This window comes from Eretmochelys imbricata, chromosome 24 (genome assembly GCF_965152235.1).
Source record: "Eretmochelys imbricata isolate rEreImb1 chromosome 24, rEreImb1.hap1, whole genome shotgun sequence".
Classification (NCBI taxonomy): domain Eukaryota; kingdom Metazoa; phylum Chordata; order Testudines; family Cheloniidae; genus Eretmochelys; species Eretmochelys imbricata.
Window position 1 is genome coordinate 11,845,904 of NC_135595.1, and position 24,237 is coordinate 11,870,140.

At 50.6% G+C, this 24,237-nt stretch overlaps 1 protein-coding gene and 1 non-coding gene across 2 annotated transcripts in view; both read right to left on the minus strand.

Annotated features, from left to right (window-relative positions):
- The window catches only part of CFAP45 (cilia and flagella associated protein 45), a 35,107-nt gene extending 27,487 nt beyond the window's left edge, over nucleotides 1-7,620 (minus strand). Inside the window, exons 1-2 of the mRNA XM_077841025.1 lie at nucleotides 7,568-7,620; nucleotides 6,966-7,091 (exon numbers count right to left, since the gene is read on the minus strand). Coding sequence (XP_077697151.1) covers nucleotides 6,966-7,091; nucleotides 7,568-7,570 — 129 coding nt within the window. The 5' untranslated portion in view covers nucleotides 7,571-7,620. The remainder of the gene's footprint in view (nucleotides 1-6,965; nucleotides 7,092-7,567) is intronic.
- On the minus strand, nucleotides 1,824-1,933 carry LOC144280048 (U6 spliceosomal RNA). The gene has a single exon (XR_013348718.1). It is a non-coding gene; the product is annotated as a U6 spliceosomal RNA (small nuclear RNA).
- Nucleotides 7,621-24,237: the final 16,617 nt, after the last annotated feature.

Here is a 24,237-nt window from a genome sequence, read left to right on the forward strand (position 1 = left end):
ACAGTGTCATTTATTCCAGTCTGTGACTGAGTCAGCCAGTCCCACAGTTCCTCTTGATCCCACAGAACTCATCAGAGTGGCTGTGTTTACTCTGTGCTGTCACACATATCAAGGAACTCAATTAATGCTACAGTGATTACTACACTAATCTCCCTGCTGAAAAACAATATCTGCCTGGAGGCTTGTGTGATATCGGATCATAAACCTGTCTAGAGCTCTTCTGGCACTAGTCTGGCCTTTAATACAGCAAGTCCCAGACTTCAGGCCAATGCTCATTCCCCAGCTAAAGCTGGACTCCTCCTCCTTGTGGACCAGGGTGCCTCTTGAGAAGCCTGAAGTGTGAAAGGGCTGTTACTGTTCATTTAACCACATTTTCTACTTCTGCTTTCCTAACTCAGAAATGGCCAAAAGGGTTTTACTCGATCTTCTCTGAAAGAATCATCTTGGGAGTGAGGCAGAAATAGGAAGTTTTAGCCCAAAACAGCCATTTTGGATAAAAGAATGGAACACGTCCTTCACAAGTTGCTAGAGTGCAGCAATCAGCACTTACGAGACTGGGAGCCAGCAGCCGCTCCTGGCTTATACAGCTCTTCCCCTTGTGACTGAATAAAGATGTTCTCAATCTGTGTTGACTAAGTAGCTACTAAAGCCTTGCCTTCTCTGCTAGAAAGGCGTATATAGCACAAGAGCTATCCCACGGGGAAAACCCAGTGAAGACAAGGCACTAGTTTCACTGGGAGGTAAGCCCCAGGAGTGGGTATACTGCTGACCTCACGTAGTTTACTTCATGGTAAAACTAAAGGCGCAGATCCACAGAGGGACTTAGGCATGGCAACACCAAGCTTTGCAACACCTAACTTTTAGACTTCTAGAAAATCACTGGAATAAACAATGTGATCCACAAAGTCTGAGTTAGGCACCTAGGCGCCACTACAATGAATTGGTGCCTTACACTGTGACTCACAAAAACCAGCATGTTAGGCGGGGTACCACCTAAGCTTGCCGACAAGATGGGCATGTCCTAGCCCCCTGCCCCTCAGAGTTCAGCCCCTAAATCTGGGCTGCAAGGGAAGTGCCTCTCTCTGCTTGGGATCCAGAGCCGGGAACTCCTCTCGTGGAGTCAGATAGCTTAGGTGCCTCAGCTGTTTCTTATGAGAACGAGTAAGGGTCTCCCTAACTATGCACACAATGGCTAGGGTTGAGGGAGAAAGGCAACCACTCTTATAATCTTTAGCCCAGTGGTCAGGGTACTCACCCAGTATATGGGAGACCCTTGGTCAATTCCCCCTCTGCCTGATGAGACAAAGCGATTTGAACAAGGATTCCCCACCTCTCAGGTGAATGTCCTAACCACCGGACTGTGGAATGACTGTTGCTCTGTGTCTGCCCCAATTAATAACAAGATAAAATTCAATAACGATAAGTGCAAAGTACTTCACTTGGGAAAGAAAAATAAATGCAGAACTACAAAATGGGGAATAACTGGCTAGGAGATGGTGCCACTGCTGAAAAGGATCTGTGGTTATTGTGGATCACAAATTGAATACGAGTCAGCAATGGGATGCAGTAGTGAAAAAGGCTAATGTCATCTATGGTGTATTGACAGCAGGGTCATATGTAAGACATGAGAGGTGACTGCCCACTCTGCTCCGCACTGGTGAGGCCTCAGCTGGAGTAGTGTGTGCAGTCCTGGGTGCCACACACTAGGAAAAATGTGGACAAATTGGAGAGTCCGAGGAGAGCAACAAAAATGATAAAAAGATTTAGAAAATCTGACCTATGAGTAAGGTTAAAAAAACTGGGCATGTTTAGACTTGAGAAAAGACCACTGAGAACGCTTCACGACTGTGCACGTCATCATTGTATAGGGGCCATGCTAATCTTCTCTGTAGTTTTCCTATTTTCGTATATGTGCTGCCGAAGCGAGAGGAACCTGATAACATACTTGAAGACTGTTAAGGGCTGTTATAAAGAGACTGGTAATCGATTGTTCTCCATGTCAACTGAAGATAAGGCAAGAACTAATGGGTTAATCTGTGGCAAGGGAAATTTAGGTTAGATATTGGGAAAAACATTCTAACTATAAGGAGAGTTATGATGGGAAAAGGCTTCCAAGGGAGGCTGCAGAATCCTCGACATTGGAGGTTTTTAAGAACAGATTGGAGAAATACCTGTCAGGGATGGTCTAGGCTTACTTGGTCCTGCCTCAGCAATGGGGACTGGACCTGATGACTTCTCAAGGCCCCTTCCAGCCCTGTGCTCCTATGAGTCTATGAATATTTAATTATTGAGAATATTCAATTATTTCATTATAGTAGAACTATTTCAACAGGAGAGATGGCGGAACCCACATCAGAATATCCCATAGTTCAATGGCTAAGACACTTGAGAGGGGACATCCCTCCTCCTCCTATCTCCCCCCTCATATCTCCCACCAGGCTATAAAGCCATTCCCTCTCTCTGCCCCAATGACTATTTAATCCAAAATGGAATGGCTTTAACAGGAGAGATTGAGGAGTACCCACATCAGACTATTACATAGCCCAGTGGTTAAGACACTCTCCTGAGAGACCTGAGACTGGCCCCTCTCCAGCCCCGTTTCAAATCCTTTCTCCACATCAGACAAAGTGGGGAATTGAACTTGGGTCTCCTACATCCTAGATGAGTGCTCCAATTAGTGGGCTAAAAGTTACAAGGGAGGAGGCAGCAGCAGCACCACCACCTTTTAGAAACCTAAACCACCTGACTCCAGGAGACAGATCCCCATCTGTGCATTGCTAAACAGACTTAGGTACTTCCTTGCTGTCTGGACTTCCATGAGAGGGGTGGGGCTTAGGACACACCCTTCTTGTCGGCATATCCCACTGGCTAGCTTAGGTGGCTCCTCGCCTAGCATGTTGGGAGCCTGTGGGACTAATTCAGGCTTTGTGGATACCATTGTTCTTCCAGTGTTTCTAGGCACCTAACAATTAGGTATTGCAACACCTAAGTACCTTTGGGAATCTGGGTCTAGATGCCAAAGTCTGGGGTTGTGGATCAGGGCCAAGGTGCCTTGTCTTCATGGTGTTTTTACTTTGGGATAACTCACATGAATTAGTTAGCCTGAGCTTTAAAAAAAACAAAAACAAAAAACACCCCACACTTTTTTTTAATCAGTGAAAACAAGCAAGAAAGCCCAGAGCCATAACGAGACTTACGTGTTGCAATGCCTACATTTTAGGCATCCAGGAAATCACTGGAACAACCCATGGGACCTACAAAGTCCGAGTAAGGTGCTGGGATTCCCTATACAGTAACTCCTCACTTAAAGTCGTCCCGGTTAACTTGTTTCATTGTTACTTGCTGATCAATTAGGGAACATGCTCATTTAAAGTTGTGCAATGCTACTTTATAATGTCTTTGGCAGCCGCCTGCTTTGTCCACTGCTTGCAGGAAGAGCAGCCCATTGCAGCTAGCTGGTGGGGGCTTGGAACCAGGGTGGACTGGCAGCCCCCCCATCAGATCTCCGCTCCCCTAAGTTCCCTGTGCAGCAGCCGCCCAGCAGGCTATCAATCGCAGCAGTTCAGCTGTCCCTCCCCCCACTGTCATGTGCTTCTCCTGCCCTCTGCCTTGGAGCTGCTCTCCAGAGCCTCCTGCTTTCGGGGGGAGAGGGGGGCTAATGTGAGGGTGTCCACCTGCACCCCGCTTACCCCATCTCCATAGAGTGGGGGGGACACACGACAGGGCTCAGGACGGAGGGATCTTCCTGGCAGCAGCTGCTGCGGTCTCAGCTTGCTGATTAACTTAACAAGGTAATGTACTTAAGAGTGGTGTTAGGTACTTAAAGGGGAAATGCACATCTCTCTCTTTCACACAAAGGGTGTGTGTCTCTGTCTGCCATGCTGTCTCCCCTCTCTCCATTTGTGCTGCTTTGCAGAGCGTGAGGCTACATTAACAACTAGTTAACCCTTGAGGGCTCAGCCAATTGCTAGTTCATCATTTAGCAGTAAGGCATTCCCTGGGAAATATCCCACCCTCTGACTCCACCGACTCAACCAAGCTTCACAATCATCATCACTGTGTACAGTATTAAATGGTTTGTTTAAAACAGAGAGAGAGAGAGAGAGAGAGTGTGTGTATGTGTGTTCATTCTTTTGTCTGGCAAAAAAAAATTTCCCTGGAACCTAACCCCCGCTATTTACATTAATTCTTATGGGGAAATTGGATTCGCTTAACATCGTTTCACTTAAAGTTGCATTTTTCAGGAACATAACTACAACATTAAGTGAGGAGTTACTGTACCACAAATGGGCAGACACAGAGGCCTGAGAATGCGAGTCACAAAAGCAAACATGTTAGGCAGGGAATCTCCTAAACTAACAAATGGCTGTGTCATAAATATATAGGGAAGGGTAAACCCCTTTGAAATCCCTCCTGGCCAGGGGAAAGCTCCTCTCACCTGTAAAGGGTTAAGAAGCTAAAGGTAACCTCGCTGGCACCTGACCAAAATGACCAATGAGGAGACAAGATACTTTCAAAAGCTGGGAGGAGGGAGAGAAACAAAGGGTCTGTCTGTCTATATGCTGGTTTTCTGCCAGGGATAGACCAGGAATGGAGTCTTAGAACTTTTAGTAAGTAATCTAGCTACGTATGTGTTAGATTATGATTTCTTTAAATGGCTGAGAAAAGAATTGTGCTGAATAGAATAACTATTTCTGTCTGTGTATCTTTTTTGTAACTTAAGGTTTTGCCTAGAGGGGTTCTCTATGTTTTTGAATCTAATTACCCTGTAAGATATCTACCATCCTGATTTTACAGGGGGGATTTCTTTATTTCTATTTACTTCTATTTTTATTAAAAGTCTTCTTGTAAGAAAACTGAATGCTTTTTCATTGTTCTCAGATCCAAGGGTTTGGGTCTGTGGTCACCTAGGCAAATTGGTGAGGCTTTTTATCCAACATTTCCCAGGAAAGGGGGGGTGCAAGTGTTGGGAGGATTGTTCATTGTTCTTAAGATCCAAGGGTCTGGGTCTGTAGTCACCTAGGCAAATTGGTGAGGCTTTTTACCAAACCTTGTCCAGGAAGTGGGGTGCAAGGTTTTGGGAAGTATTTTGGGGGGAAAGACGCGTCCAAACAGCTCTTCCCCAGTAACCAGTATTAGTTTGGTGGTGGTAGCGGCCAATCCAAGGACGACGGGTGGAATATTTTGTATCTGGGGGAAGTTTTGACCTAAGCTGGTAAAGATAAGCTTAGGAGGTTTTTCATGCAGGTCCCCACATCTGTACCCTAGAGTTCAGAGTGGGGGAGGAACCTTGACAGGCTGATATCAATGAGAGGGGTGTGTCCTAAGCTCCGCCTCTTTCAGGGTTAGGTGTCTAAAAGCCTTGGCTGCAGGGAAGCATGTGACCCAGAGTTGTACACCCCTCTCCTGGAGCCAAGTGGCTTAGGCACCTGAACTATTTCCTGTGAATTAGGCACCCACCTAACTCCATATAAAATAAAGCATGGTAGTGTTATAACACTTATCACAGTGGTTAGCACACTCACCCAAGCAGTCAGAGATTCAGGTTCAGTTCCTCCCTCTGTCTGATGGGGGACAGGGAACGGAAAAGTATTGGAACAGGGGTCTTCTACCTCTCAGGAAAGTGCCCAACCACGGGGCTATGTGATAGTCTGATTTGGAGATTTCTCAGTCTCACTTGTTGAAGCCATTCCACTTTGGATTAACTAATTAAATAATCATTAGGACAGAGAGAAACTGAATGAGAATGACCCTATAACCTAGTGGCTAGGACACCCACCAGGAAGGTGGGAAATCCAGGATCCCGACCCCCTACTCCAGTGACTCTTCAATCATTGTTGTGGATACAGACTAACACGGCTACCCCAGTCATACTTCCATCATTTATCGTAAGTGGAACAGCTTCAACAAGAGAGACTGAGGGTGCCTCCCATCAGACAGAGAGGGGAATTAAACGTCTATCTCCCATATCCCAGATGAGCATTCTAACCACTGTGCTAAAACTTGTAAGATCATCACTACTACCTCCCCCGCCTCCTGGATTTTGAATGGCGCCTGATGTGGTGGGCATGCTCTAAGCACATTTACTGGATCAGGCAAGGTAGGTGGAGGAGCAACTATCTGCTCCTGGTTTTTGGTTTGCAATGGGTATCAGGCATCGAGACGCCTAGAATGAGGCAGCAGCGTGTGTGCCCAGAGGCAGACTCATAAGCATCTAGGAAATCTTTACAGCGAAAACAGGTGTCAAGGGAGTTTAGATGTCTACAGGGCTAGACACCAGCTGAGCAGGTTTTTTGTAGATCATGGTGGTACCCAAAACTGGGGCACAAGCCCCTAAATCCCTTTGTGACTCTGGGCCTAAGAGATTAGAATACAGTTGGATTTAATTAGGAACAACTGATTCTTTCAAAGCCTGATTGCAGTGGGGCCATGAGCGTAAGCTATGGGCCACCTGTGGGCTGACTACCCCTGCCTATAGTTTCTGGGTAACAGCCGTGTTAGTCTGTATTCGCAAAAAGAAAAGGAGTACTTGTGGCACCTTAGAGACTAACCAATTTATCTGAGCATGAGCTTTCGTGAGCTACCGTGAGCATCCGATGAAGTGAGCTGTAGCTCACGAAAGCTCATGCTCAAATAAATTGGTTAGTCTCTAAGGTGCCACAAGTACTCCTTTTCTTCCTGCCTATAGTGACAGCACAGGCTATAAAAGCCTCTTTCTAAGAGCCCTCAAACAGTCCCTTTCCTGAGTCTCATCTATAAAGGAGCTGGAAAGGTGCTTTAGTGGAGCTCCTTTATATCCAAGGAAAGAAGGGAGTAAACGGGTATATTCGTTTTCGCTTCTTTCTAGGGTGTTTATACTTGATGATTGTGCTTTGGAAATATTGTTTGCATTGTTCAGCTGGTGTCTCAACACCAGCACAGGCCGAAAGGGTGGGACAGTTGCCCATGCAAGCCCCTTTCCTTACCTTGGCAATTCCAAACAGGCTCTCGTCCACCTCTGAGCTCATGGCCTTGGTTCTGTAGCGAGTGCGGGTCCTGGACCTGTTGGATGCACTGGATGAAGCGCTCATTGAGCCAGACACGCTGGCCGGCTGGGGAGCAGGGAGAGAACCCAAGCCCTTGTTAGTCACAGCCGCTCCCAGCACGGGGCCAACACAAGCCTAGAAGCCAGAGGGTTCAACCTGGGATGCGGACGTGCCCTTGCCCTCGGGGCGGGCCTGGAACAAGGGGGTCGCCCAACATCCACGCACCGCCCAGGCCGGGCACTTCCGAGGGAGCGGCGGGGCTGGGGGCCTGGCCCGCGGGCAGGGGAGGGGAACACCCCCAGCGGGCGCAGGGAGCGGAGCGGAGCCTGCTGGCGGGGGCCTGGGGTGAAGGCTCCGCCTGGGAGAGCCCCGGGAGTCGGCTGGGCTGGGGCTGCGGGGAAGCCCGCCGCCGGGAAAGAGGCAGGACGAGGCCCGGGGCGCGGCCCGTCGTTAGGGGTCAGTGGAAAGGTCCCAGCGTGCTGCGGGAGCAGCCGGCCAGGATGGCGGGACCCGCGGGGCAGGGCGGGGGGCCGGGCTCTCACCATCTTCGCTGGGGCCGCCGCGGCCGCCCCTCTCCCGGCTCGGCGCCGGCCCCCGCCCCCGCCCCCGCCCCTGCCCCTGGTGTTGACTGGTCGCCTTGGCAACCGCGGAGCCCGCGGCCTCTCCTAGGCAACCGGAGCCACGGCGTGGAACGTTGCGGGTCAGCCGGAGGTGATCCACCCAGCCCCGCCCCCTTCCCCTCCCTCTGTCCTGGCTGAAGGGAGGCCGCTTCCGCCTCAGTCAACGGGGGAGGGGGTGGGGTTGTACTTCAGAAAGAGCGGTACCATGGAGGTGTTGGAGGAGCTGACGCTAGAACGGCCTGCTTGGGGGCGCGCTGGGCAGCGGGAGCGCCCGCGGGGGGGGGTGAGTGGAGCCCAGCCTGGGCGGGGCACGCGGGGCAGGGCCTCGCGCCGCCCTGAGCCCCAGGTTGGCAGGGGGCTGAGAGCCATTGAACCAAACTGTAAACCCTGAATATGATGGAAACCGCTTCAAGCTGGGGCACGGCAGCATCACCAGCACCCCTAGTTCTAGCACCTCTGGCCCAGGGCCTGCCTGAGCCCTGCCTAGCGGGGCCCTGCCTCGGTGCTCGCTGCAGCCTTCTGTCCCAGTGCTGTGGGCACTGGGCGTGTCCGTTGGCTGGGCTCCTTGCCTCAGGGCAGAGCAGACGGTGGCTGCCCTGGCTGTGGCCCTACACTGTTTGCGGTGCTCCGGCTGGCCCATGGGTGCTGGGCCAGTCCCTCTTTGTGCCTCGCTGCTTCCCCAGGCGCTTCACAGCAGGGTGACCTCCCTCCTGTTGCCTTGAGACCTTTGAATTACTCCCGCAGCTTTTCCCTGGCTCTGTCCAAGCACTTACGCATCCTCCTGGGGTGATCGCTTGTTTCTCCCGCCCAGAGAGGGCGCATCAGCCTTCCTTGGGTCTAGTTATTCCAAAGATCTTTGCTTAAACCACCCTGACCAGTTAGTAACCTCAACCAAAGCATCTGGCTATTCCTAACCAAGACTTGAACTATTTTGTTATCCTTAACTCTAGGGCACAATTCAGAAAAGCTGCTTCCTCTTTTTTCCTTAATCCGAATCCGATTTTTTTCCATTCCTCTTTTCCATTTTTCTGTAGGAGACTTTTGAATTCCTGTTCGTTCCTGGATATTTCTACATCAGTCTTTCCATTTTTAAAGCGTTTTAGCAGCTTTGTCCACCATTTTGTTCTCTGTTATCCCAGTATGCGCTGGGATCCAAGCTAATGCTATATGTATCCGTCTCTGTACTAATGCTGTTATTAGGAATATAATTTCTTTGATTAATCACTTCTACATACTGAGACACCTTTTTTATCACCCTAAAGCCTGAGATTGAGTCCAAAAAAATGACTACCACTACTGGATGTACAGTCCAATTTCAGTTTAGTGCTAGGATTTATTGCTAGTAGTTTGGCTCTCAAGACAGCTATATAATCAAATATTCTTTTAGATGTACTAATTCCAAATTTTTGCATAAAATATGCCATTCCGACTCCTCTTGTTTTCTTTTTAGGATCTATCTGTATATTTTTGGTAAAACCCACACCAATTTTCACATATATATACACATACACATGGTTCACTTCATTTTTAATACCCACTGTCTCTTTTTTACTCTTAAGTTTATAAAAATAAATCTAAATCCATATTTGGACATGCGACTTTCCATCCATTTAGTTTTTCCCTGTGTTTCTGCATCCACACTTTTAACTTGTGGAGTTCTAACACTAACATAGAATCATAGAAGATTAGGGTTGGACGAGACCTCAGGAGGTCAAAAAATAAGGTTGGCTGTACTGGGTCAGACCAGTTGTCCATCTAACCCTGTATCCTGTCTACTGGCAGTGGCTGATGCTAGATGCTTCGGAGGGAGTGAACAGATCAGGGCAATTATCAAGTGAACCCATCCCTTGTTGTCCTGTCCCAACTTCTGGCAGTCAGAGGTTTAGGACACCAGAGCAGAGGGTTGCATCCCTGACCATCTTGGCTAATAGCCATTGGTGGGTCTATCCTCCGTGAACTTCTCTAACATTTTTTTTAAACCCAGTTATACTTTTGGCCTTCACAACATCCCCTAGCTGGCAATGAGTTCCACAGGTTGACTGCGTTTTGTGAAGAAGTACTTCCTTATGCTTGTTTTAAACCATTTCATTTGGTGATGCCTGGTTCTTGTGTTATGTGAAGGGGTAGTTCCTTATTCACTTTCTTCACACCATTCAAGTCATCTCTTTTCTAAACTGAACACTCTGTCTTTTTAAACTCCTCCTGTGGAAGCTGTTCCATACCCCTAATCATTTTTGTTGCCCTTCTCTGTATTTTTCCAGTTCTAATATATTTTTTTGGAAACGGGGCAACCAGAACTGCATGCAGTACTCAAGGTGTGAGAGTACCAAGGATTTATATAGTGGCATTATTATATTTACTGTCTTATTATTTATCCCTTTCCTAATGGTTGCTGACATTGTTAGCTTTTTTGACTTCCACTGCACACTGAGCAGGTGTTTTCAGAGAACTGTCCACAATGACTCCAAGATCTCTTTCTTGAGTGGTAACAACTAATTTAAACCCCATTATTTTGTATGTATAGTTTGGATTATGTTTTCCAATGTGCATTGCTTTGCACTTGTCAACACTGAATGTCATCTGCATGTTGTTGCCCAGTGACCCCGTTTTGTGAGATCCCATTGTAACTGTTTGCAATCAGTTTTGGACTTAACTAATAATTGAATAACTTGAATAATTTTGTATCATCTGCAAATTTTGCCACCTCACTGTTTACCCCTCTTCTGAATCATTTATGAATATGTTGAACACCACTGGCCCCAGTACAGATCCTTGTGGGGGCCCCACTATTTAATTTTCTCCACTGTGAAAACCACCATTTATTCCTACCCTTTGTTTCCTATCTTTTAAGCAGTCACTGATCAATGAGAGGATCTTCCCTCTTATCCCATGACTGCTTACTTTGTTTAAGAGCCTTTAGGGAGGGATCTTGTCAAGGGCTTTATGAAAGTCCAAGTACACTATATCCACTGGGTCACCCTTGTTTGCATGCTTTCTGACACTCTCAAAGAATTCTGATAGATTGGTGAGGTGTGATTTCCTGTTACAAAAGCCATATTGGCTCTTCCTCAACATACTGTGGTGATCTGTGCATCTGATAATTTTGTACTTTACTATAGTTTCAGCCAATCTGCCTGGTACTGAAGTTAGGCTTACAGGCTTTTAATTGCCTGGATCTCCTCTGGAACCTTTTCTAATACTTGGCGTTGCATTAGTTATCCTCCAATCATCTGGTACAGAGGCTGATTTAAGTGATAGGTTACATGGTAGTTCTGCAATTTCATATTTGAGTTCCTTCAGAACTCTTGGGTGAATATCATCTTGTTCTGGTGACTTATTAACTTGTAGCTTCTCTGCAACACCTTGTCTTCCTTTGAGTGCTCCTTTAGCACCTCCTACATCCTGTGGCACCACTGATTGTTTGGCAGGCTTCCTGCTTCTGATGTACTTTTTTATTTATTTATTTATTTTTGCTGTCAGTCTTTGTTTTTTGCTAGTGTGCTATAGTTTGCCTGTCAAATTCCCCACAATCCTGATATATTTGTTTGATACTATCATTGCAATTCCCGTTAACTCTGGCCCCAAAAGTTAGGTCTGGTAGTTTCATTCCTAGTGTAACTAGCATTTCACTAGAAGCTATCCATAGTTCGCTTATAGGTGCTATAATAGATGTGCTACATGCAATTAGCTTGAATTAAAGCTAATTTTTTAAGTTCTGATTTTGTTGCTGACCCAAAACCTTGGCAGCCATAGTCAGTAACGGCTCAGATTAAGGCTCTATATACCCTCAGCAGTGTTTACTTATCTGCCCTTTGGTTAGTCCCAGGAAGATTCTTATATAGGTTAATCTTTCCTGTATATTTATCTTTAACATCAGCTATATGATCATTCCAAAGTAATTTAGTATCAAATATTACCCCCATATGAATTTAAACCTTTTAACAATATTTGTTCTCCATACAGGTGCAGTTCACATTCCTTTATAACTTTCCTTTCTTGTAAAGATCAGTCCTTTGCTTTTAGCAATGGAGAACTTAAAACCCCAGGCATTTCCCCACTCAGAGGTCTGTTGTAACACCTTCTCTTTTCTGCCATGCCAACAGTCCTGTTTCTAACCCACAGAGCACAATCATCTGTAAACAGAATGACACCTCCCCCAGTACTTATTCATTTTGGGAGATCATTTATTATAATAAATATCGGGTGGATAATACTTCCCTGTGGTGTACCATTTTTCAATGTTGTGTACATTAGATATAACTTTCCCAACTCTGACCTGCATGGTCCTTTTACTCAAAAAGTGTCTAATCCACCCAGACCTGAAGAAGAGCTCTGTGTAGCTCTTTCACGAACAGAAGTTGGTCCAATAAATGATATTACCTCACCCACCTTGTCTCTCTAATCTACCCATACATTCTTCCCTGTATCTCTAGGCCACCTATTTTGTACAACAGCATGTCACACGCCTTTTCAATATCTAGAAAGACCACTCTCGTAAAACCTTTCTCCCTCATACTTAATTAAACACTGGGATCTATGGTACATCTTCCTCTCCTGCAACCACTCTGCACCTTGTCTATTATGCCATTGTTTTCCAAATAGGCAACTGATCTTTCATTCACCATTCTTTCTCTGTAATTTTACCCAGACAGGATGGTTATACCCAGACAGGATGAATGTGGTAATTTGTGCTAGGTTATCCAGGCTATTAGCATTGGAATTAGCTGGTCTGCGTGTTTATCCACCCTACCGGTATCGCTCCTTTTTTCCATATGGCGTTATAGAATTCCAAGACAACTCTCAAACTGCTTTTAGGGAGAGATATAAACATTGTTGCATATATTATCTTTAACTGGGGATGTAGTCTTGTGACTATCAGTAGCTTTCTCAAGTTCCTGCATACAAAACCATTGATTCAGTATAATACTTTGTGTTTACTACCCAAAGGGTTTCTTCTCCAGCCCTGGCAGGAACTGGCCTCTGAGCAGCTTTGGTTACCAAGATGCCTGGCTGCTCCCTGAGAGCTCCGTAGGCTGCATGGAACGCTGCCTCCTGCAGGACAGATTTGAAAAAGTGTGTACATTTTGAGAAGAGAGGCTAGAATGGGTGGCTCCTACAGGAGATTCCCCTTCACCTCAGTGGTTGAGAAGAGGGTTGTGGCTTCTCTCCCACACCAACCATTCCCTGTATAGAGAGCTACAGCAAGCATTGAAGGGTGGCAAACGCAGGTTAATGGGAGAGCAGCAATACTAGGTTAACAAGGGTGCCGTGGTGTTGGGCCCGCCCTCAGGAAGGGGCCTGTAATCCCTCCCCTGACTACTGGCAGCTCTCCCTGGGGCTGGGAGGTAAGAGGGGAAGGTTGGGTCACATATGTGGTGAGGGCAGCAGGGAAGAGGCTGCAGGGGGGGGAGCCAGGGGATGTTTGTCTGTCACTCAGCTGAAGATGGAGCACGTCAGTGCCTCACACCGACTGAAGGGCTCAGGGGAGCACAGCAGCTCTGCCACACCTGGCCTGGGGAGGCAGCAAGCGGTAAGTGGTGTGGTTTGTCTGGCCCTCTCTCCTCCTGGTGGCTCAGCAGGCCCAAGTCAGGGTTTTCTGGCTGCCGTGCAGACGGCTGGGCTCCCCTGTGTCGCCTGTGTGCCGATCGCATGGCCCTCGCCCAGCCTGGGGCAGCGCTGGCAGGAGGGTGCTGAGCACTTGGGAGTGCATCCACCCTCAGTGCATCCACCCTGGCCCTGCCATTATATGAATGCAGAGGCCAAACCAGGTGGTGCGGGAGCACAGGAGTCCCAGACCATGCTGGTCAGGGGGTGGTGCCTGACGCATAGAAACATAGTGCGTGCTCAGCATCCACCAGCTACCTGCCAATCAGCTGTTTGACGGACCCCACCCTCCTGCCATGGAGCATCCCTGGGAAAAGCTGAAAGTCTCCACCTGTGGCCTGGTGGATGCACACTCCAACTTGTGAGTGTTCGTTGCATGAGGTAACCCCGTGGGGAGGGATGTGGATCAGGTCTGGTCTGATCTGGAGGGTTGGCACGGTCTTGGGGGCATAGTTGGTCCTGATCCTAGTCTCTCTGCCTGACTAGCAAGACCAGTATGAATAATGATGCTGTAAATAAAATGTGTTAAAGTTTTTCATACATTTTATTTTTAAAATGTTTTAAAGAGTTGTAAATCTGCCCCAATTTCATACAAAAATGTGATTCAAGCCCTGGTGGTTCAGATGAGAAACGTGAAGGTTCCCGTTTAGTGAGATCAGCACATAGCTGGTGTTTTCGCTGCTTTGGCTTTTGTTACCCACTGTCTTTTATTTTGTATTTTTTTCTTTTATAATGGATTTGATGTACACTTGTGTGTGTGCCTTTTGCTCTAGGAGTGGGGTTCTCAAACTTCATTGCACTGCGACCCCCTTCTGACAACAAAAATTACTGCAGGACCCTGGGAAGGGGGAGTGAAGCCTGAGCACCATCACCCTGGATAGCAGGGCTGAAGCCCGAGCCCCACCGCCCTGTGGGGTAGGGGCAAAGCTTGAGGGTGTCAGCCCTGGGCAGGGGGCTCTAACCTGAGCCCCAGCGCCCAGGGCTGAATCCTTCTGGTTTCAGCTTCCACCCTGGGCGCTGAGGCTTCGACTCTGGCTTCAGCCGTGGGCCCCAGCAAGTCTAACGCCGGCCATGGCAACCCCATTAAAACGGGGTTACGACCCACAGTTTGAGAACCGCTGCTCTAGGGCTACCGTGGCTGGAGCCCTAGTGGCAGCCACCTCCATCTGTAACTTAAACTCGTAAATAAAGCCTGTGTCGCTGTGTGAAGACAACGCCTACATCGCTCTGCTGTCTCACACAATCGTTCCCCGGGGGGCCCACAAAGAGTTGATCTGGCCCCTGGAGAGCAGGCACTCCAAGCATGCTTAATCCCCAAATCCTTGCACCTACACCTGGGGGCTTTTAGCCCAAGTGCCTCAGCTGATCTTACCCATGCAGGTGGTATCACAGTTGGGTCTCGCTGGCATATTGGGGGAGTGGGAGATGGGTATGAGGGAGCCAGCACCTGGACCCTAAAGAGCTTCAGGAATCCAAACAAATATCTAGAAAGGAGGGGGTGGCAGAGTAGGCTTTGGGTCCTGGAGGGTTGATGTGCCTAAGGAGAGAAGATGGGCTTGTGATTAAGTTCCTTGTCTAGGTTCAAATCACACACACCCCACACCTCCCCTTCAAGGAGAAGAATATGGGGCACTAAAACTGCACGCTCTCTGTCCTGCCAGGCCTGCAGAGATGTCAGCACTACCTGTGCTAGGTTACAGAGAGCTTAGCAGCACCCCCACTCAGACCCACCTTGTGGAGAGCTCCCCACAATTTCCATACTTATGGCATACATCAGCAGCAGGAAGCCTGCCTTTTCTTTCAGGGGCAGGGAAGTGGAAGGTTGGACATATGACCAGGGAAGAGTATAAAAATATTGCTCGGGCATGTAGGAATGATATCAGGAGGGCTAAATCGCACCTGGAGCTGCAGCTAGCAAGAGATGTCAAGAGTAACAAGAAGGGTTTCTTCAGGTATGTTGGCAACAAGAAGAAAGCCAAGGAAAGTGTGGGCCCCTTACTGAATGAGGGAGGCAACCTAGTGACAGAGGATGTGGAAAAAGCTAATGTACTCAATGCTTTTTTTGCCTCTGTCTTCACGAACAAGGTCAGCTCCCAGACTGCTGCGCTGGGCATCACAAAATGGGGAAGAGATGGCCAGCCCTCTGTGGAGATAGAGGTGGTTAGGGACTATTTAGAAAAGCTGGACGTGCACAAGTCCATGGGGCCGGATGAGTTGCATCCGAGAGTGCTGAAGGAATTGGCGGCTGTGATTGCAGAGCCATTGGCCATTATCTTTGAAAACTCGTGGTGAACGGGGAAGTCCCGGATGACTGGAAAAAGGCTAATGTAGTGCCAATCTTTAAAAAAGGGAAGAAGGAGGATCCTGGGAACTACAGGCCAGTCAGCCTCACCTCAGTCCCTGGAAAAATCATGGAGCAAGTCCTCAAAGAATCAATCCTGAAGCACTTGCATGAGAGGAAAGTGATCAGGAACAACCAGCATGGATTCACCAAGGGAAGGTCATGCCTGACTAATCTAATCGCCTTTTATGATGAGATTACTGGTTCTGTGGATGAAGGGAAAGCAGTGGATGTATTGTTTCTTGACTTTAGCAAAGCTTTTGACACGGTCTCCCACAGTATTCTTGTCAGCAAGTTAAGGAAGTATGGGCGGATGAATGCACTATAAGGTGGGTAGAAAGCTGGCTAGATTGTCAGGCTCAACGGGTAGTGATCAATGGCTCCATGTCTAGTTGGCAGCCGGTGTCAAGTGGAGTGCCCCAGGGGTCCGTCCTGGGGCCGGTTTTGTTCAATATCTTCATAAATGATCTGGAGGATGGTGTAGATTGCACTCTCAGCAAATTTCCGGATGATACTAAACTGGGAGGAGTGGTAGATACGCTGGAGGGGAGGGATAGGATACAGAAGGACCTAGACAAATTGGAGGATTGGGCCAAAAGAAATCTGATGAGGTTCAATAAGGATAAGTGCAGGGTCCTGCACTTAGGACGGAAGAATCCAATGCACCGCTACAGACTAGGGGCTGAATGGCTAGGCAGCAGTTCTGCGGAAAAGGACCTAGGGGTGACAGTGGATGAGAAGCTGGATATGAGTCAGCAGTGTGCCCTTGTTGCCAAGAAGGCCAATGGCATTTTGGGATGTATAAGTAGGGGTATAGCGAGCAGATCGAGGGACGTGATCGTTCCCCTCTATTCGACATTGGTGAGGCCTCATCTGGAGTACTGTGTCCAGTTTTGGGCCCCACACTACAAGAAGGATGTGGATAAATTGGAGAGAGTCCAGCGAAGGGCAACAAAAATGATTAGGGGTCTAGAACACATGACTTATGAGGAGAGGCTGAGGGAGCTGGGATTGTTTAGTCTGCAGAAGAGAAGAATGAGGGGGGATTTGATAGCTGCTTTCAACTACCTGAAAGGGGGTTCCAAAGAGGATGGCTCTAGACTGTTCTCAGTGGTAGCAGATGACAGAACGAGGAGTAATGGTCTCAAGTTGCAGGGGGGGAGGTTTAGATTGGATATTAGGAAAAACTTTTTCACTATGAGGGTGGTGAAACACTGGAATGCGTTACCTAGGGAGGTGGTAGAATCTCCTTCCTTAGAGGTTTTTAAGGTCAGGCTTGATAAAGACCTGGCTGGGATGATTTAACTGGGAATTGGTCCTGCTTCGAGCAGGGGGTTGGACTAGATGACCTTCTGGGGTCCCTTCCAACCCTGATATTCTATGATTCTAAGTGGCCAGAGGTAAGAGAGGAAGGAACCTAGATCATGTGTTCCCAGTGTGAACAGGGCCTGACTGGAACAGACTTCACTCTCCTTGCATGAAACAGCTGTGCTGGGGCCTTGCTGCTGCTAACTTCTGTTCTGACTGCAACATCCCAGCCCCCTAACTGAGCTGTTCTGGTCTGTGACAGGGTCTGGCTGATAGAGCAGGGCTGCCGCTATCATGAAGGGGTATCCAGCTGCTGGGCTGGAAATCCACATTCTCCAGCATGCAGCCCAAGCTCCACTCCTAGCTCAGCTGCTTAATTAACAAAAAGAAGGTTCTGGGGTGACTTGGTTACAATCTGTAAGAACCTACATGGGGACAAATATTTGACACTGGGCTTCAGTCTAGCCAAGAAAGGTCTAACACAACCCAATGACTGGAAATTGAAGCTAGACAAATTCAGACTGGAACTAAGATGTACATTTTTAACTGAGACTAATTAACCATTGGAACAACTTACCAAGGGTCATGGTGGATTCTCCATCACTGACAAACTTTTCAATCACGATTGGATGTTCTTCTAAAAGCTCTGCTCTGGGAATTATTCTGGGGAACTTCTATGGCCTGTGGTATCCAGGAGGCCACAATGGTCCCTTCTGGCCTTAGGATCTATGAAAAGTGCAGAGGCTAGGGCAGGGGTGGGCAAACTACAGCCCCCCAGCCTTTTTAATTCGGCCCTTAAGCTCCCGCTGGGGAGCAGGGTTTGGGGCTTGCCCCGCTCTAGCTGGGGAGCAGGGTCAAGGGCTGCTCCACACTGCTCTGAGAAGCAGCAGCATGGCCCCGCTCCGGCTCATGTGCGTAGGGGCAGCCAGGGGCCTCCGCTCTGCACGCTGACCCCACCCCAAGTGCCGCCCTTGCAGCTCCCATTGTCCAGGAACCGCGGCCAATGGGAGCTCCAGGTACGATGCCTCTGGACGGGGTAGCGCGTAGAGCTGCCTGGCTGCGCCTCCACATAGGAGCCGGAGAAGGGATATGCCGCTGCTTCCGGGAGCCGCTTGAGGTAAGCACCGCCCAGAGCCTGCACCCTGAGCCTCCCTCCATGCCTCAACCTCCTGCCCTCCAACCCCCTCGCTCCCAGCCCGGAGCACCCTCCTGCACCCCAAACTCTTCATCCCCAGAGCCCGCACCCTCAGCTGGAGCCCTTACCGCCCCCCACATCCTATCCCCCAGCCTGGAGCCCCCTCCTGCACCCTGAACTCCTCATTTCTGGCCCCACCCCGGAGACCGCACCCCCAGCCAGAGCCCTCATCTCCTCCCACACTCCAACCCCAATTTTGTGAGCGTTCATGGCCCGCCATACAATTTATATTCCCAGGTGTGGCTTTCAGGCCAAAAAATTTGCCCACCTGTGGGCTAGGGAATTCAGTTCCTGGGTGATGCCTCATAAATGCCCATAGTAGAGATTACCTGGCTCCTGGGGGAATGGGGTGCAAAGCTCTGGGTTTGGGCAGGGCCATGGCATTTGGTTCTGGAGAGTCTTATGAAGTTCACACCCTAGAAGCAGGTTGAAAACAACATGGAGTTTTTGTTCGAAGGGGAAGTGGAGGATCTTCCCAAACAGTTGGATCATATGGTCCTGACTGACCCAGACAGACAGCTGCCTGGTCTCTCTTTAACTCTTTGGGTCTTGCATGGCGTTAGCTGATGTCTGCCTCCTTGAATGTATCACAGGCATGAGGGGTAGGTACATAGCAATGGGTGACTTGGGGCCTATGCCAAAGACCCTGGCTTCTGTGCTCTGGCTCCTGCAGCTCTGGCTCTGGGCTCCAGAGCCCCTGTGCTGATGGCCAGCTCTCAGGAGGGAACAGGTGCACTGTTAATCCTTCAAATGCTGGGAATAAACAGGCTGAGCTCTCCCCAAAAGAGGCTGACTCTATCCCATCCCATCTCCTTCACCTTCTTGCAAAGTGCCCCAACATGAGACTCCCCTCCCCGTCAGCAAGTTTGTCCAGCAGCAGGGCAGTCAGGCATGTTCACCCCAGAGTAAGGGGGTATTTCTTGTGTCCTCTGGTCTGTAAGACCATGGAGGGGCACCCTGACCCCATCAAGCTGCCATTCCATAGCATCTCAGCCACTTTTCCGCTGAGCTGGCTTCCTCCTGTGAACGTGCCAAAGAGACGGGTGGCCTAATGAGGCCAGTCAGGTCAGTGACTGGGGCCAGCACAAGATGCTGCTAAAGAAGCCAAAGAAATGTCAGCCCAAGCCAGGAAAATTCCCTGCCATTCCTTGTCCTGGTTCAGCAGGGTTTGTGACTTCCCCCACCCCCATTGTAGCTAAATGCCCGAATGTCTAAAACCAGCAAGAGCAGCACCCCTCAAATGGCACCTCAGCAGCAGCCCCCCCGAACCACCGGCTGTGCAGACCTAGCCAGTGCAGTGGTGCTGTGCTGAAGGGGAATGGTTACACTGCAATAAAACAATCTGCAGCACCAAGTCTCTCAGCCCTGGGCTACAGGGCTAAAAATAGCAGTGTAGCTATTGGGTGGACTCCTGCGCTCTGAGACCCTCCCCCACTGTGAGTCCCAGAGCCCCCAGGCCAAACATCTTCACTGCAATTTTATAGCCCTGCAGGCCTGAGTCAGCTGACCTGGGCCAGCTGAAGCCTATTGCAATGTGGAGGGAGCCAGGAGGACTGCAAGGTAATGCCAGACCCAGCACAGCTGAGAACAGGGGCTCATCACACTGCCCCTTGCCAAGAGGCAGAGCTGGTTCTTGACTACTCAGGGGATGAGGAAACCTGACAGCCCTATGGAGGTGGGAATATCAGCCCCTCTTCCCTCCTGGGGCCGGAGGCACAGCCCCTTCCCAGGTCCTCGAGAGAATGCTGGGTCACAGTGTGTACGCACATGAGCACACGCATGCAAGCTGGAGCTGGGCCCTTTTATATCCTCCCTCCCCCGCCCGCACTGGGAATGTCTCATTCACTCCATTACACTCCAGTGCCTCTGATCTGAGGGCCTGCCCCGGACACAGCCCCTGACAATGATTTTCCACTACGTGAATGAAAGGAAATGACTCACTGGGATATTGTGTCACCTCCTTGCCGCTGCTCCCAGCCTCACACCCAGCCCAACTGTTGGTTCACTGCTGACTGGCGGCTCTTTAGACAGGATTAGGAGCCGGCCTCTGTGTCTGGCTGTGCACATAGGTGAGCTGATGTGCACCAATGACAGTAGAGCAGACACACCCTGACACCCACCACATGTGCACACACACTGAGTGCAAACACCCTGCCCTGTCCTCACACTGCCCCCCCAGCCCAGCTTTCTTCCTATCAGCTGGTTCTGGAGTTGTGCAGGGGTCTCAGTTCAGCCAGGGAAGCCTGTAAGTAGGGGTTGGCTCTGTGCCTGTCCTGCTGCAGTGACCCTGCAGGTTTCTGTTCCCTTCCCCTCATCCCAGTTGAGTCTCTCCTCCCCGCTCTCTGCCCCCTCCCCAGGGCTGGAGCAAGGGCCTGTCAGTCTCAGGCCAGGCCTGCACCCAGTTCTGCCGGGATGGCATGATGGTGGGTGGGATGTGAGTGTTACTGAGTGAAATTGGCACAGCCCCCCCTGTGGACTTAGTTAGACTAGGCTAAAGGGGCCTTCTACCAGCCAAGCGTATGTTGCAGAGGAACAGCACCAACATATGGCCCTTCACCCCAGGTCTGCGGTGTCCACACCAGAGGCCGGCCCAGTCTAGTGGTGCTGGGTTCAAAGTTATAGCGTTAAAGCAGTACAAACCCTGCCTCACCCCTTGCCAGCTGCAGCATGGAGCCATGCCTGAGCCTGTCGTCATCCCCCAGCACCCACTCACACATGCAGCAGGTACAGTCTGCCAGCCCAGATGCTGCAGTACAAGCCCCATGTTGGCACATGCATCCCTGGAGCCAAGACTCAAAGCGAGGGGAGGAGCTGCCCCACCCCCAGGCCTGGCTCTCTACTCCCCTGCATGCCACAAGGGGGTTGGGGCTGACCCCCTGTCCTCATCGAGGGCCACCCCCCTGCTCCCATTGAACCGTCCACCCACCCTGTGTGCAGGCATTCACACCCATGCAAAGCACTGCCAGGTCAGCAAGGTGGTGCTTTGCACGCCCTTGGCATTGATATAAATGATAACAGGCGTAGGGCATCAGGCCAGCATGGTAACATCCTGCCTGACCTACAGCTCAGCAACAGGCCTGCCTGGTGCAGGTGATGCTGGTTGCCTGGCTACAGCAGCTGTGGCCAGAGTGGGTTTAACCTGCATCAAATCCCCACTCTAGCCCAGCTAAGTCAGAGTTTAACAGTGCTGACTCAAAGCAGGCCTTCTCCATGGCTGGCCTCTTCCTCAGCACCATGCCCTGGGGCCAGGCTACACCAGTCCTAGGGGTGGCCTTGCCCTGGCACCCACAGAGAGCATTCCATCAGGGGTTCTTGCTCAGGAAAATTTTGGCTGGTGGCTGCAGGGATCCTGACCCAGGCTGGTCAGTTAAGGCAACACAGCAGCAGCAGAGAGTAAATATTTGCGCTGGGAGGTGGCTGCATGTTCAGCCTGAGCCTGTGGTTTGAGAGGGCTGCAAATGCCTTGATATCAGACTCTGCAATTAGTTAGCACAAACTGTGCCAGGAGGAGGGGGCAGTGACTGCAGGATCAGCCTGGCTGCAGGGGCAGATGCTGGGAGGGTGTACTTGCCCCTCTGGCTGTGCTTTCTCCAGATCCAGGATACTGGAAAACACAGGGTGTGGTGCCTTGACTTGGAATCCCCTCCAGGTGGGCCCACTGCAACTCCTCAGGGGGGTGGGGGTGCCTGCACCCCAGGGTGTTGAAGGCATATTCACTGCTGCTTGTAAAGGCCCCAGAATGTGCCCAGGGTGTCTAAGCATGGGCCATGGGAGTTGGGTGTGTTCACTGTGCCTAGCTGAGGGATCAGGGATGTTCCAGCTGGAACTCCTGGACTGGCTGTGGCTGGGTGTGAGCATGGCCAGGGCCAGGTGCTGCCTAGTGTTACTTTGCAACACACATGCAGACAGATTGCACCAAGGCAAATGCTCTTCTGGGAGCGTTGCAACTTACCAAGCCACTTTGCTTCCTAGAATTCAGACTGCTGCACCTAACCTGTAGAAGACAGAGAACCCAGGCTCCCAGCTTGGGCTAGGGTCCCCCTACTACCCACTCCTGTCCATCAGAGGGTGGAAGGCAGCAAGGCACAACTCACCCCCCCCCTTGCTCCAATTTGACTCTTTAGACTGACTCTGCTCCTGAGCCCCAGAGCCTGCAAGCAGGACCAGGCAACCCCACCACCCCAGTCTTAAAGTGAAAGCTTGCAATTCCCACAGCGCTCAATACACCACACCATGGTTGAGAAGGGGCCCAGGGCCTGCCTGTCTTTTGGGAGGCCAGAGTGGGTAGGTGGCTGGCTCCACGGGCTGTAGCTGAGTAGGGCCAAGGAGCTGTCTGCCTGCTGGGAATAGGGTTAAGAGCCTGTGTGCATCTGATGAAGCGAGCTATAGCTCACAAAAGCTTATGCTCAAATAAATGTATTAGTCTCTAAGGTGCCACAAGTCCTCCTTTTCTTTGTGTGGGCTCAGTTTGTTCTCACCAAGTGCTAGGAACTCAGGGCTCCCAGACAGGTGACTGGAGAGAGGCAGGCCTGCTGGTGCTGCTGCAGCACTCGGCTCCAGGTAGTACATGCACTGATCAAAGCAGGCTCTTGGCCGTGAGCTGGGCCCGAGCCCTGGCTACAATGCAAACCTTGTTCCTACCAGAGCTGGGATGTGGGCAGCAGCTCTGCTAATATCAACCTTCTGTTCCCCAACAATGGCTGGGGCTGCCCTTCTGAGCAGAGCCCTGCCCTGACCACGCTGGGCCAGGCCCTTGTCAGGGTCACTATTGCCTCTATTGTATGGAGTGACAGACAGAGATAAGATGTGCAGAGCTGGGAGGTGCCACATCTCCTGCTGCCCAGGCTAGTACATTAAGTAGTGAACCAGATTCCACTCTGCTGCAGCTCCCAAGCTGCTGCTTTCAGCAGTGCAGAGCGTGCTGGACTCAGCTCCAAAGCAGAGCCAGAGCAAGCCACTTTGCTTCTGAGAATTCAGACCACTGCATCCAACCTGTAGAAGATGCAGAGAACCCAGGCTGCCAGCTTGTGCCAGGGTTACTAGCCTCTGCTCTGAGCAGCCCATCCTGACTGCAACAGCATTAGCTCTCTGCAGCTTCTCTCAGAGCTGGGCACCCCCAAATACCAGGGAGCAGAGTGACCCAAGGGCAGAAGAACCTGCCATGCACTGCCAGGGCCTGAGGTGACTGGCTCCTCCTAAGCCAACTGCCCACTGTAAAGAGCAATGAGTCCCAGCAACAGCAGATGTGCCTGTGTAGATGGGCCACCCAGCACCCCTGGGTCAAAGCAGCCTAGAGGGGAGAAGCAAAAACAGATCCAGGGACTACCCCCTCCAGTACTTTGGGAGCAGAGCTGGTGCCCCACCACAGCTAGTTTCCACACCTGGTGCTGAGCAACCCACCCAGATGAACAGCCCATGAGAGGTCAGGACTCCACCCAGACACCCATTCTACAACCAAGAGCATCCTGCCACTTCAGGGAGCCTACAGTCACCAAGGGACTCAGCAGGCTGAGGTGAGGGTGACCCCTGGCAGGTGCTGCCCCATTATCCAGGGGCCCAATAGGGGCTTCCAAAACTAGGGGCCCTGGTTTCGGAATACCCCCCCCACAGAGTCCTGGGAGGGGGTGAGCCACACACACCGTGCTCAGCTTGCTGCTGTCTGGCCATTACTGTAACAGTGGCTGGGCAGCAGGCTGCTGCTTGCAGCCCCTACAGCATGCCCAGGTAATTACCCCCATCTCCCCCTTTTGCCCATTTCATCCTCTTAGAGATCACAGGCCATGGCACAGCCAAGGCAGAGTGCCCCTCCCACCCTACCCACTTGGTCCAGCTGCTTGAAGGCACAGGCTGTTCTGCATGGACATGCCTGATCCTTTGTGGATTGCCCCTCAATACAGGAACGGAGGCCCAGCTGGGGTAAGGGCCTAATGCCAGCCGGCTGCTCCCACCAGTGAAAGTCTAGCCTCACTCCCTTTCAGGGGGCCTCTTGTGTCCTAGACAGAGGAAGCTGGGCCAATAGGAGCAGCCAGCTGGTCTCCACCAACTCATGCTCCCTCCAGCACAGAAGGACCCGAGCCTGAGCAGAGTCCTGGCACTAACCCTTCCTGTGCTCCCCTTTCCCGCAGGCTGTGCAGAGGTGGCTGT